Source organism: Mizuhopecten yessoensis, unplaced genomic scaffold (assembly GCF_002113885.1).
Source record: "Mizuhopecten yessoensis strain PY_sf001 unplaced genomic scaffold, ASM211388v2 scaffold10879, whole genome shotgun sequence".
NCBI lineage: Eukaryota > Metazoa > Mollusca > Bivalvia > Pectinida > Pectinidae > Mizuhopecten > Mizuhopecten yessoensis.
This window is the reverse complement of record NW_018408767.1, coordinates 21,913-41,831: the sequence shown is the minus strand read 5'-3', so window position 1 is coordinate 41,831 and position 19,919 is coordinate 21,913. Positions and strand designations below refer to the sequence as shown.

Genomic DNA, 19,919 nt, shown 5'->3' with positions numbered 1-19,919 from the left:
GTCAAATACTAACAACTGTAGGACAACAAGGATGTCAAAAACTTAAAACTGTAGGAACAGGGGGATGTCAAACACTTACAACTGTAGGAAAAGGAGGATGTCAAACACTTATAAATGAGGGACTAGGAGGATGTCAAATACTTACAACTGTAGGAACAGGCTGATGTCAAACACTAACAACTGTAGACCCAGGAGAATGTCAAACACTTAAAACTGTGGGACCAGAAGGATGCCAAACACTTACAACTGTGGGACCAGTAGAATGTCAAACACTTACAAATTTACAACTGTAGGAAAAGGAGGAAGTCAAACACTTATAAATGAGGGACTAGGAGGCTATCAAATACTTACAACTGTAGGATCAGGGGGATGTCAAACACTAAGTGGGACCAGAAGGATGTCAAACACTTACGACTCATAGGACCAGGAGAATGGGATGTCAAATACTTACAACTGGAGGAACAGGGGGATGTCAAACACTTACAACTGGAGGAAAAGGAGGATGTCAAACATTTATAAATGAGGGACTAGGAGTATGTCAAATACTTTCAACTGTAGGAACAGGGGGATGTTAAACACTTACAACTGTAGGACCTGGAGAATGTCAAACACTTACAAGTGTGGGACCAGGAGAATGTCAAACCCTTACAACTGTGGGACCAGAAGGATGCCAAACACTTACAACTGTGGGACCAGAAGGTTGTCAAACACTTACAACTCATAGGACCAGGAGAATGTCTAACACTTACAACTGTAGGACCAGTAGAATGTCAAACACTTACAAATTTACAACTGTAGGAAAAGGAGGAAGTCAAACACTTATAAATGAGGGCCTAGGAGGATGTCAAATACTTATAACTGTAGGAACAGGGGGATGTTAAACACTTACAACTGTAGGACCAGGAGGATGTCAAACACTTGCAACCTAGGGACCAGAAGGATGTCAAAAACTTACAACTGTAGGAACAGGAGGATGTCAAGCACTTACAACTGTAGGCTTACAAATGTGGGACCAGGATAATGTCAAACACTTACAACTGTTGGACCAGAAGGATGTCAAACACTTACAACTGTTGGAACAGGGGGATGTCAAACACTTACAACTGTTGGAACAGGGGGATGTCAAACACTTACAACTGTGGTACAAGGAGAATGTCAAACACTTACAAGTGTGGGACCAGGAGAATGTCAACCACTTACAACTGTGGGACCAGCAGGATGTCAAACACTTACAACTGGAGGAAAAGGAGGATGTCAAACATTTATAAATGAGGGACTAGGAGGCTATCAAATACTTACAACTGTAGGATCAGGGGGATGTCAAACACTAACGACTGTAGGACCAGGAGAATGTAAAACACTTACACCTGTGGGACCAAAAGAATTTCAAACACTTACAACTGTAGGGGACCAGAAGGATGTCAAACACTAACAAATGTAGGACCAGGAGAATGTCAAACATTTACAAATGTGGGGCCAGGAGAATGTCAAACACTTACAAGTGTGGGACCAGGAGAATGTCAAATACTTGCAACCTAGGGACCAGGAGGATGTCAAACACATATAAATGAGGGACTAGGAGGATGCCAAATACTTACAACTGTAGGAAACACTAACAACTGTAGGACCAGGAGAATGTAAAACACATACAACTATAGGACCAGAAGAATGTCAAATACTAACAACTGCAGGACAACAAGGATGTCAAAAACTTACAACTGTAGGAACAGGAGGATGTCAAGCACTTACAACTGTAGGCTTACAAATGTGGGACCAGGAGAATGTCGAACACATGTGGGACCAGGAGAATGTCGAACACTTACAACTGTGGGACCAACTATAGGACCAGAAGAATGTCAAACACTTACAACTGTTGGACCAGAAGGATGTCAAACACTAACAAATGTAGGACCAGGAGAATGTCAACCAGGAGAATGTCAAACACTAACAACTGTAGACCCAGGAGAATGTCAAACACTTATAAATGAAGGACTAGGAGGATGTCAAATACTTGCAACCGAGGGACCAGAAGGATGTCAAACACTTACGACTCATAGGACCAGGAGAATGCCGAACACTTACAACTGTAGGACCAGGAGGATGTCAAACACATATAAATGAGGGACTAGGAGGCTATCAAATACTTACAACTGTAGGAAACACTAACAACTGTAGGACGAGGAGAATGTCAAACATTTACAAATGTGGGAGCAGGAGAATGTCAAACACTTGCAACTGTGGGACCAGGAGAATGTCAAACCCTTACAACTGTGGGACCAGAAGGATTTCAAACACTTACAACTCATAGGACTAGGAGAATGTCGAACATTTACAACTGTAGGACCTGGAGAATGTCAAACACTTACAAATGTGCGACCAGGAGAATGTCAAACACTTAAAACACATACAACTATAGGCCCAGAAGAATGTCAAATACTAACAACTGCAGGACAACAAGGATGTCAAAAACTTACAACTGTAGGAACAGGAGGATGTCAAGCACTTACAACTGTAGGCTTACAAATGTGGGACCAGGATAATGTCAAACACTTACAACTGTGAGACCAGGAGAATGTCAAACACTTAAAACTGTGGGACCAGAAGGATGTCAAACACTTACAACTCATAGGACCAGGAGAATGTCGAACACTTACAACTGTAGGACCTGGAGAATGTCAAACACTTACAACTGTAGGAACAGGAGGATGTCAAACACTTACAACTGTAGGAACAGAAGGATGTCAAACACTTACAACTGTAGGACCAGGAGGATATCAAACACTTGTCTCCAGCCACAGCCTAGAAACAGTGTGCCGAGCAGGTGAAGATTTGGGGGCTTCACTCCATCCTCAAAAACCCCAGCTGCTTTCTGCTTCTTTGTTGATTTCCTCTCAACTATTTTACTATTGTCATCCACATCTGAAGTCAAACACAATTTAACAATAGAGCTTTGTTAGTCTTATATTACTTTATCTGTCATGAATCAGAATTTGTTTTCTGATTAAGCGATGCTGATATATTAGTTGTTTTGAAAAACCAACTAATTAGACGTAAAAGTAAAAAAAAACAATATATTCCTAGGTAGATACACACTGTTCATTAATAATTATATATAAACAAATTTGACAATTGATAAAAGAACAAAAGCATGTCAAAAATAAATCATTACTAAAAAATAATGCATTTAAGAAATATTGCAGAACATTTAGTATGATTTTTTCTGAACATGTTTCCTCTAACATTCATATGCATTTTATAGTCAGAAGATTAAAGTACAAAGATATTAAACTTAATTGTAATTATAATATCATAATAGATATGATATTTCAACCTTAGCTTGCCTGCCCTAAAATCTTAAACATAATTATATAAGTATTTAGACATCAAAGTTTGTATGTGTAATCTTTCATTACTTCAAAAAAATCGAAAATATTTATAATGGAGAGAGATTTAAAAATGTATGAACACAACCTTGAAACAAAGTAAATGATAAACAAATTAATTAATAAAAGAATAACTGAAAATAAAAATGAACAAATAATGGTTAGTAATAAACAACACTCTTCAACTTGACCAAATTGATAAATCATCAGTTTTAATTAATACTTTTAAGTCATAACGTCAAACATCAGACAGACTTTTCCTGCAGTAGTATCCTGAAAGTGTAACAAAAAGGAAACGTATATGAAACCCTGTGAAGGTGTCATAATGCTTCATCAGGTTGTTTTTCTAGTTGAGTTTTACCACAGTCATGTACCTACACAAACTTTGAAAAATATAGCATTACTGAAACTGAATGTTTTCTTTATTTTCGGATAATAAAAGAAATTTTATCTAGGGGAAGCAGTCTGTATATGGCCGTAAAGATGAAGGCAAAGCAACAACAAAAACTGTTCATACCATATGGGTAACTACCTCATGTTGACCGAAATACATAAAGTATGGTACATGTATTTATCAGTAGTTCTTTTCCTTTAACACTAGATATTTCCTTTGACTTCCAGAAATATGTGATATGATGTTTATCATAATGGAACTGTTTGCATTGGGATATGGTGCATGTAGTTATCTTTTTACTTGAATCCATTATATATAGTACGTTACAAATCTCACCACTCTCTTGGTCTTCATCAGAGGCAAGGTAACCAGTGTCATCCATTAGTTCATTCAAGGGAACTAACTCCTCCTGTAACAGAATTATAGATCAATAACACCTATTAATCTATTTTTAGGGTAAGAATCAATTCAACCTACTATAAGACGATTTAACAATCAGTTGTAATTTTTCACCTATTCCATTCATGAGTGATTGATGAACCTACATGTTGCTAAATGTTATCTCAATGTTTAGTAAATTTTTGTAATATCTACATTCGTACAACTGTATTCAGTTTGGGTAATAATATGTCTTATTCCTTATACCTAAATAGAGTGAAACACAAAATCAGAGACTTGTATCCAACAAACAAATGAGTTACCATTCTTTGTATGAAGATTTATTTTTTTAATATTTCAATGAACTAATTAAAATGTATGGATTATTTTGTAGTACATGTACTTAAATCTATTACCTGTAACTGAGTGGGATCGGGTTATCTCAGTTGAGGGCTAGTATCCTGTAACATAATCCCAGCCAAGAGTGAAGACTGGGATGTTACAGAATCTTAGCCTACGACTGAGATAACCCGATCCCACTCACTTACAGGTAACTGATTTTCTTTCTTGAATATTTTAGTCCAAAAAACTATTCCATTTCACTAAAGTCTGAAAGTATCTCATCTAGGGCCTCAAATAAATATGGCCTATTCACTACAAAACCTTCCTCGTAAAAACCACATTTCACAGTGTAGATTTTATTTTTTCTAAAAGTAATTTTCAATCACAACAAGCTCGGGAAAGGTAGGTATATTTATTAGTATGCGTCTACCGGTTTGGCCCGAACATTGAGCTATTTTACCCCTAAAGTTCTAAAAATGTGGGCCCTTTTTCTATTGTTACTTGTGACATCATACAATTGATGACATATGATCTTATCTAGTAATTAATACTCTACATGTTCTATGACATTCCATAGTGTTCCATCAAGTGTTGTAAGATAAACATTTACAAAGTTATCATCATAAAATTCATGATGGGTTCAAATTGTATTTTTTCTACAACATCAGAACAGAACATGTAATGACAAAACAGAATACTAGGTCTTATAATGTGGATTGTCAATTTCAAGCCGTTATCATGTGGATGAATAAATCGTGATATGAAAAAGTCTGTGAAATGTCACATAAAGATGCCAGGCTGATCAGATGAGATAGAAAAATCTAGCACAAGAAATCCCGCGGGATATTCCTGTTTGAAGTGCTAGAATAATTTCTCTAGGGCTGCATCCGTTTATTGCGATCCAAACAGTCCGCACGGTTGGATCTGAGTTGATCGTTTATGAAATAGGTCGGACATACATGTAATAATCTGTTACTGCTTTCAGGCGAGCCTTGACAAAGCCTTGCAAGGCCTGCATAAACTTTTAAAGGTCCGCCTGGATTTATACCCGAAAATGTTACATTTAAAGACAGTCAAACCGGTTGAACCAGACACGTGAAAGGAGCTTAAAATAACTTTGATGTTCCTAAAATGAAAGGGGCTTGTGGAATCAGTCATATGATCACCTGAGGACTAATCCCAAGTAGCATGATTGAATATTTAATATACTGACATATACAGATGTATTAGATCATAAAATACTATGATGAAAGATTAAATATGCAGACAGACCTTGCCAATTTGTTGTTGTGCTGCATGTGCCAGCTGTAGTAGTTCTGTGAAGAAGTAAATCAACAAAGCCTGAAATAAACAATGTGATCAAACATTTCATAATAATTACAAACAATTATTAACTCTAATTATTACAAAATCAAGATCAGTGTTAACCAACTACAGTGTGTATATATATGTGTATGATTTTATTAAATTCATTTTTGATAACATAAAATTTAAAATGTGTACCAAATATAAAATCGTATTTTAAAAATACAACTTTAAATTACCCAAAGATACCAAAGTTAAGATTTTCTTTTTATATATAATGATGTAGTTGAACTTAATTCTCACCTGCATACATGCTCCAAAGAGGAAGGAGACGAGGAATGGGTACAGACCAGCTTTAGTTAGTGTCACTGGAAGTCCTAAATACATATTACTGTACATGTCAAGGGTGTTAACAATGTAACTTTATCAGTACATGTATTTTCAATTACATGCATCTGGTATACCAGTACAAATATATGTCTTTGATTTTATTTCGATTTGCCGGTACATCTATTTGAAGTTTCCATAATTTTTATTAGGTTGTCTCTTTACGTATGAAAAAATAGATGGAGTAAATCAAACAAATAATAGCCATTATTAATTTGGGATTTTATCTTTAATGTATCATTAAGGACCATCAACTTACCTAAAATACCGGTTCCTAAAATAGTCGCTATTGTTACAAAATCTGAAAATGAAAGTTTGATAAAAAGAGATGCATGTGCCAGGTAATATAGTTATGCTAATTATGATATATTATGTTCATGCTTGGATAGTATTTATACTTGTCTTTTGACATATGAATGATCATATCACAGACTTGTCATTAAAATAACACTTCCAATTCCAATATATATCATTATGATATGATTGTGCGAAAATTTCATATTTACTGGATTATATGTAATACAATTTCTAGGTAATTTACTGGATAATAAAGCTCACAGAGATAACAATAAGATACATGTAACCATAAATTCATTTCTATATTTCAACATATATTTGCAACGCATAAAACATTAAAATAAATGTGTTTTGCCTTACAGCTAGGAAAAGAAAATGCAATTGCTTTGAACCACTGGACTTCTAAAATCTAGGACATTATGACAATGTCATTGTTGACATTATCATTCTGACATTGCCTGGATTGAAGTATGAAAATTGTATCTGATTATCTTCAATATTTTTAAGGAAGCACCTTCAACACACAAGAAACACATGGGTGATTTTAAAAGGAACATGTAGTACATGTGTGGCAGATTTTAATTGTACTTAGGATTAAGGTCGCCTTAAAATTTCCCTTTTAAGCTCAATGGTAAGAGCGTCCGACTAGGATTCTAGGGATCGTGTGTGATCCCCGGTGGAAGCACACTGTTCTCTTTCCTGTTACAAATGGTGTATGTGGCCTCCCTGTGGTGACAGGGAGTTAGAACCTGGGTCGTGGTTTTCGAGGGCGAACACATTTAAAAAGGGGAATCAAAATGAGTCTGAGTGAGTGAGTGTGGCAGATATTAATTGCATGTACATAGGATTTAAAGGTCGCCTTCTTAAGCTTCGAGCCAGAGGGAATTTCCTTTTAGCTCAGTGGTTGAGCGTCCGACTAGGAACCTAGGGATCGTGGGTTCGATACCCTGTGGAAGCACACTGTTCTCTTTCCTGTTACACATGTATCAAATATAAATCACTGCATATGTTCTGGTGTGTGTAAATGAAATTGATGAAATATTGCTTAAAATGAAACTGTTTAAACGTAAACGGTGAACAAAAATGATTGTGGTTTGCGTTAAATACACTAGAGTGGGAAAATAGGCAGGAAATTGTTGTAAAACTGTGTTTTAGAATCTTTCAAGTCTACTTTCAGTTTCGACAATTACGTACAGTAAGTACTTGATAACGGTTATACTCACAACATTGAAGGTAAATCAAAATTGTCCCTTTCCCTTCAGCAACGTGAACCTGATTGTATTGTGCCATGTTATTGTTTCGAGTAGTTTAGTCCGCTGAAACTGTTTTTATTATGGTGTTGCAAGTGTTTATATTCAGTTGAAACGTCCACGTCCTTTCCCTGGCCGCCATGTTGGATATCATAACAGATATTACTCCGCATTTGGCATAGCTATTTTACTGTTGATAAACGTATTTAACAAAGTACGTATCTTTCACATATACAAAACGAAGAACAGAAGATATACAATGTATATCTTAATGCTAACATTTAAGATGAAAGCGTTTGTTTCTGCACTATGTTAAAAAAATATGCGTACTGATATCCGGTTCAAATTGCAGATGTTGTTCGGCTGCCGGCGTGTTTTTATCGAAGTCCACAAGAAAATCACTAAATTTGGTAAATGTCGTAATGTGCAGCAATGTCAATCGGTTCAGACCGTAGAAATGGGTTTTTTGTTTGCAATGCGATTGCAACTTCACTACATATTGCTTTAGTATGATTGCAAATCGATAAGAAATTAGATGCAACGAGTTATTTTATCATTCAATATTTCGAGTGTTTTATCTCTGGATCTAGTAGATGTAGAGATGCCCACTAGGTGTTTTAAGTAGGACGATAACAATCTGTTTAGCAATATTTATCATATGCAATATGATTCTACAATGGCACTATGATACATTGATATTACAACAAAATATTTAGATTAGGCACAGATAATTTTTAAATGTAATACTTTATCTAGTCTGAGTTTCCTCTGGCCCTAACACCAGACTTTTGACATTTAAGCATATAGATGTCTGGTGTGGGGCCGGAGCGTATACTAGGCCTATAAGAAAACGTGGACTTCTCAGACACCGTTATGAGGTGCTGACAGCAAAAATCTTCTATGACAAAAAATTTACACATCATAACCAGAGCTCATGGATTATTCATTGATTCAAATCCGCTCTTATTAATATTATCACCACCAGCTTCTTAATTTCGTAAGTAGATTCATCGTTTTTCAATATAAATGAAACAAGCCATACTGATACGGTGGGCCGAAAACGTAATAAATATCATTCTTGTTTAGAGAATTTCCGGACTGTAAATAAATAAAAGCATCTTTTTATGCGCCCGTCAAATTTGACGTAAGTATTATGGTATAACGTCGTCCCTCCGGTGTAAACTTTTGTTTGTCGGGCAATCTCCTCTTACATTTTTCAAACGATCTCTCTGAAACTTGTTATACATTATAATCGTGATATGAAGTGTGTCTCCCTTAAAAGAATTTTGAATCAACACTCAGGAAATATTTGGTGTTAGGCAAGGAGATGCACTTTGGTCCTTGTACTCTAAATCACAGGAAAATGTGTTTTTAAGTAAAAAGGCATTGTGGTATAAGTATGAAACTTTAACAGATTAAATATCACCATATAACTAAACTCTATGCCAAGTTACATGCTTATCCCCAAATGCCTTTTATGTACAATCAGCGGATAACCATTGGAAATAGGCAGAACATGTGATAAAACAATGAAATTGGTTAACTTTAACGATTAAAGCAGATACTTTCCTTGAGGCTAGGAGGCTTAAAATTACCAGCAAATCAAACTTCATATATTAAATCAATCATTTAACAGTAGTTGTGGTGGCAAATGCCATTTATGATTTGCAAGTTAACTTTGATAAGTAAAAAAACCAAATCAGGACCTGGAACTCACTTCAGCCACAGGTGTTGAGCAAATATTATATGATCAGGGGCTAATCTAGGATTTGGGGAACACTACCCATTTTGAAATGAGGGGAATATCCAGTCGCCAGGCCTTCGAACGACTGCCGCAGGCAGGAGCCGGGGGAAGAGCATGAGAAGGGGGCGGCTAGCGGGCCCCTCTCGTAATGGGGAGTATGGGGGGTCTCGGACGAAAAGTGATCCCAGATAAAAGATAAACAGTATTGTGAGGTTTTTTTTTTTTATGTTACAATGATTTAATCAATTTTATTTGCAATTATATTTATTTTCCCCTAATTTGGGGAAACTTTCTCCTTCTTGGGGGAATTTTTCTTGATGAGGAATTTGTTTTTTATTCAGAGGGGAAAACAGTCGTTAATTGTCCCGGGAATACTACCGAATTTCGGTAGTAAAATCAGTCTAGATTAACCCCTGATGATATATATAATATACAATTCTAGCAATTGATATCTTATACTTATAGCATATAAAGGGTGTCACGCACCTTTTAATTCACTTAAAATTGAGAGATATTTGAAAAAGCCAAGTTTGAGATGTGTCCAAAAGCCATAACTCAGTACAAAACAAAAGGAAAGTATGTAGTCAATATGCAATTTATGTAAGTCTACTTAAATGAGTGAAGTTGTAAATTTCAAGTCACAATATTAATTAGAAAGGAAATTATTGAGAAAACAAATTACTTTTCAATTGAAAATGACCGAAACGACCCCCCTGACGTAATCTTTCGTTTCATATAAACAATCGATCTTTAAGTGACGATTGAATTTCTGTCCTTTTTCATTCCGTTACATATGCTTGTATAATTTATACATGTTTTCAAAAGCAGATATGATATTATTTTGGTTTTTAAGCTCATTTTGAAAACTGCAAACTATATTTGTGATTTACCATACCCCTTTTGGTACCCCCAGAAACCCACTTTCGGTCAAAGTTTTACCTTAGTTTTTCCGCATGTCATACAATAGGACATATTTGAACAAAATAAGGAGGTAAAAATACGAATATACCGGGGCCCAAAAAAGGGCCTTATAGACACCCTTCCTTTGAAAATTTTTAAAATCTGTAAATTAATAAATATGGAAATATATTTCACATGTAAAGTGTCAAAATACAAAGCAATTCTAGACTTCTTTAGTTTAATATTGGCTAATTTTGACACTCAAAAGTTGATATTACCATGGGAAATTTCTCGTTCCACAAATGCCCATGTTGATCGAAACCAATGTCTAGAATTGTGTCATATTGCAATACATTGCATTTTGAAAGTTGTGTGCCATATCCTAATTTTCACATGCCCTTCATTTTAACTTATGATAAACCCCTCCATCATAACCCCTCCATAAATAGTGTGACACCTTTAGAGGCTGGATGTGATTAATTATTTCCCCAACAAGACCAAAATAGAAATATATAAGGTCAAAGTTTACAGCTGCATGTTGATTGTTCCAGTATATGAACTGCGAGACTATATATATATAGCAGTATCTTCATTAAAATTTCGATGATTTTTCTCCTTTTTTCTTCATTTTTGAAAAATAAAGTACTAATTTGCTGGAGAAAGCAGCATGTATTCAGCTGTAAAAATGGTAAAAAGAATGCTGAGGGCAATATACTTATATTTAAAGAGATCCATATTCTAGCGCAATTACCTGGTGCTCTGGCTGGCCTAGCTTTGTGTTCTAGAGTTTACTTATATAATAATAAACTTTATTTATTGAAGATAAAAAACCTGTTTAGCAAAGCTAATCTTCCACAGGGGTCCTCTGTTAGTAAAAGGGTTAGTTAAAATCATGATATAATATATAGAAAACATATGAACATTCAAATTATTATCACAATAAGCATAGGCATAAAAGTAAATGAGCTTATTAATTTACTATAATTAGACTAAATATATATACAATTAAAGAGTCATTTACACTTTTCATTAAAATTATCACAGAAGCAAAGATACACTATTCTAAGCTGAACCAATATGGTATTCATGATCAGTAAAATGTCTAAATTACATATATGCTAATGTAGCAAAAACTAAAAATAATTAAGAGTTTGGGTTTGGTATTACAAATACAATTTCTATGCTTTATGTTATTCAAAATTGTATGGCACTAATTCCGTAATTGAGCAGTTGGAAATATTCACTCTAAACAAAACCTGACATACTTCAGAACACTCATCCGAGTGTGCTGATTCTTCTGCTAAAGGAGGGATATACTAAAACAGAATGGAATTGTGGCAGTTTTAGCCCACCTGTAGCACTAGATGATGAACTGTTTGATTTGTCCTTCATCTGTGGTCCGATGTAGCCTGTGGTTCAACATATCTTGTTATCACCAAGATCCCTATCTATGTAGCATCTGTTGTATGCTGAAACTTGTTGTTCTGGTTTTGTTTCAACATATTTTATTGATTTTATTGGTCTGCAGATGACTTGCTTTGTATTTTTTAATTCTGAATGTTATGGATAATTTTGCAACATTTGTTGTCTATAGACCGTGCTTTTTGTCTGTTCAAAGTTACATATTTCTAGTATAGGATCCACATCGCTATCACAAGGAGGCAAGTACATCAACATACTCCGTCTCCGGCCCACATACATGCACGCTTACACAACACACATGGAGGCACGCCTTTAAATGACCTTGGCTGTTAATAGGACGTTAAACAATATAAAACTAAACCATCCCTACACCAGACTCTTTATTATTCAGATACAAAATAAGTACAAAGCCCACATTGTTCATGCATAAGAATTTTTGCCAAGAAATCAATATATAACAAGTCTTTATTTTCCAAATGTTGTCTAGCCAAAAGCAGAGTTTAAAGATCTGCCAGAAACATGTTTATGGGAATATGTATGTCATTTAAATGTCTTGTAAGCCTTAGTGAAAGTTTAAACTCCCATTGGTTCAGTGTAAAAAGTATCTAGAGTCCTTCATTGTGTTAAAAACCTCTAGTCTTTATATATACAAAGGTAGGTATTTGTGTAAAAAAATCTAGATCTGGACTTAAAGGTAAAGTTGATCTAAAGGTCTTTGAAAATATACCTCTCTTTGTCCTTGTATCAGACATTGGAATCTTCTAGAATGCTTTGGTATAGGCCTTCATGTAAAATTATACTCAAAAGGTCTTTAATATTGTAAAAACACCATGGGCTGATTGTAAAAACAACCTAGTCATGATGTACATCATTTAATCATAATGTTATATTTTCATATTAGTGTAAAAAATTATTGTATTGATACAATAATATATTGACAAACATTTCACAAAGTGAAAAGGAATGAGATCGACTGTTGAATTGAAAAACATTTTTAGGTCAAAAATACTTGACAAGCTTTTGAAGTTATGGAAATGTTGAGTTTGTAAAATACTTCTCATATAATGTTGATGATATGTTTGCAGACTCTGATATATGCATATTATATCTATGAATATTTGGATTTTAGTTCTGAAGGTACATTATATTTATATATATATTTATATTGGACTGAATTATCAAATAGTGTAACAGATGTATGTAGAAGTAATATATATAGATTATAGGGCATTGACAAGATATAGTGTTGTACCAGTGGATTTTTAACCCTTTCCCCACTGTAGACCATAATGGACTCATCCATATCAATGCATGAAAGAGTCTACTTAAGTTACATAGGGGTGAGCAAGTTAATGGTATTGTTAACTTGCCTACCCAAATGGTAAGTGAGCTAATTAATACCCTGTGGTGTGAGGTCCGTCGTCTGTCTCAGTGTCTGTCATTTTTTCATTAAAAAGCCTATTAGTCAAGAATGGATTTTGACCAAATTTGGTGTGGACCGTTGCTAGACTAAGGGGAATCAATTTTGTATTGTGGGAAATGGATTTTTTACCTAAGTTGGTAAGGAGTACCCTAAGGCCAAAGGGATTCAACTTTGGATAAATGGAGGATGTGGCTATTGCAGGTGAAAAGGGGATCAACTTGGGCCCAATAGGGTGAATATAGGAAAAATAGGATTTTTTAGGGTGGAGCCTAATCAGGGAAAATATATATAGGTATAAATTATCCATTTACTTTATTATTTGACCTGGAGGATTTGTTGAAGTGAAAAAGTAGTTATAATATATGCCATTTGGTAAAACGGTTGTTAAAAACCTGATTTTATTAATGCATGTTTATTGTCAGATGGATTATTGTAAAGTGTTTACTTTTTGTGATTAATTGAACATATATTAATTTATAAATGCAGTAGGATTACAAACTCTATCTGAAATGCTTTAATTTTTTTTAAAACTTTAAACATTCACACACATTTATGCAATATGCTCTTAAATCCATTTGTCTGTTTCCTATAGAAATCTATATACAGCAGGTCAGCTATTAATTCCTCTGGGTCCGTTATAAACTGCTGATTATAAAACTATAAGAAAGAGTTGACAGAAATTAAAAGGGGGGGTTGGGATCCCGGATAACTCAAATATAAATATTGTCAATATCATATGAATAAAAGTAGAGATACAATATGTAGCATTACAAACAATGATAACTGGTGCGGTGGCCAAGTGGTAAAGGCGTCTGACATTCTGCTACCACTAGCCCTCCAACCACTTGGTCTCGGGTTTGAGGTCTACGCGGGGCAGTCGCCAGGTACTGGCCGTAGGTCGGTGGTTTTTCTCCGGGAACTCCGGCTTTCCTCCATCACCAAAACCTGGCACGTCCTTAAATGACCATAGATATAGATGTTAATAGGATGTAAAACACAAACAAATCAAACCAAACAGTCCAGTTCCAGTATACATATAAATATTAAAAAATCAAAATACTTTAACATTTGTGAGAATATTATCAAGTTCTCATAAAATTGTGTTAATATTTAAAGTTTTGTATCTTTTGCTGCATACCATTTACTTGGTTCCTACATCTTTTAACAATCTTTTTCTGCATCAGCATCTTTCAGAGGTTACGACACAACGACAGTCAAAATGGCACTAACAGAGGTTTCCAGTAATAAGATGTTTGGAGGATGGCAGAAGGTGTTTAGCCATGAAAGGTATGGTTATATTCTGTTTAGTGACTTCGGTTACCGATATATTTCACTAAAGTGAAACTAAACTAAGTTGTTTTGAAAGCAAGAAAACCATACCATATAGAGGATATTTAATGGTGTCTTCAGTAATAACAAATATATATATTTCACTCGTGTGGCTAATGTGCACTCGTGAAAAGTATCAAAATATTAGCAACATGAGTAAAATATATTTGTAATTACTGAAGACAACATTAAATTTTCAATTTATTACATTTCTAACGCATGAAAAATATAATGCATTAAAAAAGGGCTGGAATCTGAAGCGTAATAATTAGCTCCATATTCTTATGACGTCGCACTATTTGACAACAAGCTAAGGTTGGACGCCATTTTGAATGGGATACTCTGGTATGGTTGCTTATAAAAATGTTATTAATTGTATATTCATGTTAATACTTAAGTGTGTGTACCAAACATTTACCAAAGCTTGAATCACTTATTCTACCGTCGCTTCATCTGAATCAGAACAAAAAATTGTTGCCTTTGAATGCAGCGAATAGCAGATACCGTTATGATTGGTCAATACCAAAACATTTTTGTTTTTTTAACACTGAAAATATCACTTTTGATATTTGTCACAGTGTGAAAGATATAACTTAATAAGTTTTATTAAGTTGATAGAATCCGTTTTATTAAGTTGATAGAATCCGATATTTCACTGTCAAAAATGTAACAAATAATTGTCATTATATTCTCCAACTAATAGCAATAATGATGGGAAGCTTTCATCTGTCTGTCTGCACTTTGGTTTCTACAACTTCTGTTATTTTCCATAATTTGCTTAAATATTATTAGATTCTGATGAAACTTTGTCAATATTTCTTCTCTTCAAAGTTAAAGGAAACCCTACATCATTGTTCCCAGAAACCCCAAATGAGTGATTTTCACCCTCAAATCTTGAAAATGTATCAAATACACTCCCAAATCTAAAATTCAGTGGGAACACTGCATATAATTAACATACTCATCAATCGTTTCCGCATTGTACTTACTTAATCAAATACAATGTTTGGCCATATTCTGATGAAAGGTGGTCAATATCAATTTAAAATTTACAAAGCTTAATTAAAAGTTAAGTCAAATTTGAGCAAAAGCTATGTAAATTCAGGAGCTTCTTAAGTTTTAGTTTAGATGAATTGGGTTATGGGCAAAATGAGGCAATATGTATACTGTACAATTGGAGTGTCTTTATAGATATTAAAGCATATTACTAATCCTTGGTTAGTAAAATGTAATGTTTCCTCCTTTTCTTCACATCTAGTTAAAAAGCTGGAATAGCTACCAACAAAGTTCATGTTAACTTTAAGAATATGCTTGTTGAAATATCTTTCATTTACAAAGTTCTACAAGTAGGTATTTTGACTTTCTGAAAAAATAATGTATCAAACAAGATGGTGTTCTAAAGATATCCTTTAATAGTGCTATATGGATCAGAGATTGTTGTTTCTCATTGTTCATTTAGTTTTTTGATGAAAAAGAGCTAAGGTTTCATTGTGAGTGAGTTTCTGATTAATTAGGGATTTTTTTTCAATCACTTGTAATCCTTTCCTAGCTAGTGTCTGAAATAGGTTCAACACTTTACATTCCAAGAACAATTCAACTATTCTGACTTAGATATTGTACAGTGTGTGGTATTGTACCATTAATATGTTTCCTTTTTGTTACATTTCGATGGTAAATTAATTTTGGTTCTGAGTTTGACACTTTTTTATACACTCAGTTTATCAATCGGATGACATTTGATCTCAAACATTGTAGTGCCGAGCTGAAGTGTACAATGAAGTTTGGTGTGTTTATTCCTGCCAAGGCTGAGAGTAAGAAAGTACCTGTCGTGTACTGGCTATCAGGTAACAATAAACCTTCACCCAGCCTGAGACAAAAATAACCTTTAGCTATCAAAATTAGGCAGCTTCCACACTATGTATATACACTACTGTATGTCAAAACTTCATAACAAAATAATGACAATCAATTGCTTCTTGTATAAAGAACTGTGATTAATGATGATTGTGAACCTGAGACTGTGAAACTGTGATTGGGCAAACTGACAAACTAAGAACCTGTGGCTATAGGCTTACTGTGACCCATGACTCTAGGCTAGCCATGAACTTGTGACTATAGGCTTACTGTGACCCATGTCTCTAGGCTAGCCATGGACCTGTGGCTATAGGCTTACTGTGACCCATGACTCTAGGCTAGCCATGAACCTGTGGCTATAGGCTTACTGTGACCCATGTCTCTAGGCTAGCCTTGAACCTGTGGCTATAGGCTTACTGTGACCCATGACTCTAGGCTAGCCATGAACTTGTGACTAAATGCTATGAACCTGTAACTCTGCGTTGTAGGCCTGTGACTATAGGCTGTAACCCTGTTACTATAGGCTGATGTAAACCTGCCACTTCAGGCTTGCTATAAACCTGTGACTCTAAAGCAAGATGTGAAACCGACTACCCTGGTATAGGCTGATGTGAACTGTCACTATAGGCTGTGAATCTGTGATGACTCTAGGCTGTTAGCCTGTGACTACATGCAGTGAACCTGTGACAGGGCTGTAAGCCTGTAACTACATGCAGTGAACCTGTGACAGGACTGTAAGCCTGTGACTATAAAGGCTGTAAACCTGTGACTATAGGCTGTAAACCTGTGACTCTAGGCTGTGAATCTGTTGCTCTAGGGCTGTAAGCCTGAGACTAAAGGCTGTAAACCTGTGACTATAGGCTGTAAACCTGTGACTATAGGCTATAAGCATGTGACTAGGCTGTAAACCTGTGACTCTAGGCGGTAGGCCTGTGACTATTAGGCTGTAAATCTGTGACTATAGGCTGTAACCCTGTGACTATAGGCTGTAAACCTGTGACTCTTAGGCTGTGAATCTGTGGCTCTAGGCTGTAAGCCTGCGACTAGGCTGTAAACCTGTGGCTATAGGCTATAAGCCTGTGACTAGGCTATAAACCTGTGACTCTAGGCTGTAGGCCTGTGACTATTAGGCTGTAAATCTGTGACTATAGACTGTAACCTGTGACTATAGGTTGATGTGAACCTGCCACTTCAGGCTTTCTATAAACCTGTGACTCTTAAGCAAGATGTGAATCTGTGACTATCCTGGTATAGGCTGATGTGTTTCCTGTCACTATAGGCTGTGAATCTGTGATGCATGAACCTGTGACTAAAGGCTATGAACGTGTGACTATAGGCTGTAAGCCTGTGACTACAGACTGTAAACCTGTGACTGTAGGCTGTTGTGAACCTGTGAATATAGGCTGTTGTGAATCTGTCACTATAGGCTGATGTGAACATGTCACTATAGGCTGACGTGAACACATGTCACTATAGACTGACGTGAACATGTCATTATAGACTGTTGGGAATCTGTAACTACATGTATAGACTGATGTGAACCTGTCACTATAGACTGATGTGAACCTGTCACTATAGACTGATATTTAACCGTGTCTATGATATGTGTTATATATATATTTACTGTGTATACGTATAGGACTGACCTGTACAGAACAGAACTTTTTGACCAAGGCTGGAAGTCAGAAGTATGCTGCAGAACATGGACTCATGATTGTAATTCCTGATACTAGTCCCAGTAAGTATGTCTTTTCAGCAATACATATTTGTTCAGCTATTCACATTCCATTTGCAAAAATTCCCAAACTTATCTGAAACAGACATTAGTTGGATGGAGATTGGAGGGGGAATGGGTGCACAGAAATACGATACTCAACCAATTTATTGCAATTATTTTATTACTTAGCTTGTTTTGGGAGTAGATATATATGTACAGTTTGAAAGAAATTTTAGTTAGCCTATTTTACTGTTTAGGGTTATTATGTCTCCTCTTTGAATGAAGGGAGACATATTGTATTAGTACTGGTTCTTCTTCTTCTGGTTGTTCTTCTTCTGGTTCTTCTAATAGCAACTTGTCTGGGCCATAACTTTTTAACCATTAAAGATATCTTGATCAAACTTGAAGTATACCTGCATCACCCACAGAAGGTGTGCAGTGCACTAGAAATAAGTCTCATGTTTCACTATATACAGAGTTATGGTCCTTTGTTTAATTGTAATACCGGAACATATCTTCCATGTTATTTCACCTACCTTGACCAAACTTTCTATAGTTTCTTGTATCTTGGGAAGTAGGAGTGTTGCATTTTAAATTCGGGTCTTGTGTCCCGCTATATATAAAGAGATATATGGCCCTTTATTAATTTTGTATACCCAAATTTGTCTTTTGGCTAAGGAGAACATGTTTTTGTTCACAAAAAACAAAATTATAGTCTAACAATAAATTGACCAGAATGCATATGTTAGCTTTTCATTCAAAAGTTCAAGAGTGAGATTTAAAGGAAATGTCAAAAAATACGAAGACTTATGTTCATTACAAAATAATGAGATGACTTGTTAATTTCCTTCTTGTCAAAATATCTTTTTTTATGTTTGTCTTGTGCACACACTCTTATGACAAGTTTATACAGTTATGCTGATCCTTTAAACTTAAATTCGCTGCAGGGTTATTTTCAAGGTTGTAGGCATGGTTGAATTAATGCAACCAAAAATGAAAAAAACATTAATGCTTAACATCCTCTTATCTTAAGTACATAGAATGATTACATGTATGAACTGTGCATGTTATGGTAGCAGTATACAGTAGAAATGGTCCGACTCTGATAAACAAGGCACATGTCGAGGAAATGTAAACACAGCGGATTTACCCTACACAACACATGTATACATGTATATATATTTGTAAACTGCATTACAATTGCTATTTTTAACCCAAAATTTGACCCCCGCAACTAGTAATTTTTTTCCTAAGCTCTGTCTGAAATTAAAGATTACCTACCTGGTTGCAGAATTATCTGGGTCCCAGTAAAATTGTAAAACTTGTTTTTTTGCAATTTTGTGTCGTGTGCTGTTGTCAATATTTTACCTCCTGTAAAGCTAGCTTTTCATGTGTACGCACCCTTTCGGATTATGGCAAATTTTTTATTCTCGAACCAAAAAAAATCTTCTTTCTTTTTAACAAATGTGAAGTTCACATAGCCCACTTCATCATGCTTATACCAATTTTAGTACAGTTTTATTAGCTCACCTGGCACGAAGTGCCAAGTGAGCTTATGCCGTGGCGCGGCGTCCGTCGTCCGTCCGTCGTCCGTCCGTCCGTCCGTCCGTCCGTCCGTCCGTCCTCGTCCGTCAACTTTTCCTTTAAACAACTTCTTCTGAAGAACGGACAGGCCTAGAGTCATGATATTTGGCTGAAAGCTTCGTTGGTAGGAGCCCTACAAAGTTTGAGAACGAAAATGACCTTGACCTGTTTTCAAGGTCACAGGGGTCAAATATGTCAAAAACTTCAAAC

The 19,919-nt window shown here is 35.4% G+C and overlaps 2 protein-coding genes across 2 annotated transcripts in view; one reads left to right on the top strand and one right to left on the bottom strand.

Moving 5' to 3' along the window:
• Positions 1-7,879, bottom strand: part of LOC110463228 — a 39,723-nt gene extending 31,844 nt beyond the window's left edge. Inside the window, exons 1-6 of the mRNA XM_021517657.1 lie at positions 7,710-7,879; positions 6,449-6,490; positions 6,106-6,179; positions 5,770-5,838; positions 4,114-4,186; positions 2,754-2,919 (exon numbers count right to left, since the gene is read on the bottom strand). Of these exons, the coding sequence (XP_021373332.1) occupies positions 2,754-2,919; positions 4,114-4,186; positions 5,770-5,838; positions 6,106-6,179; positions 6,449-6,490; positions 7,710-7,776 (491 nt within the window). The 5' untranslated portion in view covers positions 7,777-7,879. The remainder of the gene's footprint in view (positions 1-2,753; positions 2,920-4,113; positions 4,187-5,769; positions 5,839-6,105; positions 6,180-6,448; positions 6,491-7,709) is intronic.
• A 192-nt stretch (positions 7,880-8,071) lies between these two features.
• Positions 8,072-19,919, top strand: part of LOC110463227 (S-formylglutathione hydrolase-like) — a 20,053-nt gene continuing 8,205 nt past the window's right edge. The window contains exons 1-4 of the mRNA XM_021517656.1: positions 8,072-8,146; positions 14,410-14,512; positions 16,310-16,398; positions 18,048-18,146. Of these exons, the coding sequence (XP_021373331.1) occupies positions 8,089-8,146; positions 14,410-14,512; positions 16,310-16,398; positions 18,048-18,146 (349 nt within the window). The 5' untranslated portion in view covers positions 8,072-8,088. The remainder of the gene's footprint in view (positions 8,147-14,409; positions 14,513-16,309; positions 16,399-18,047; positions 18,147-19,919) is intronic.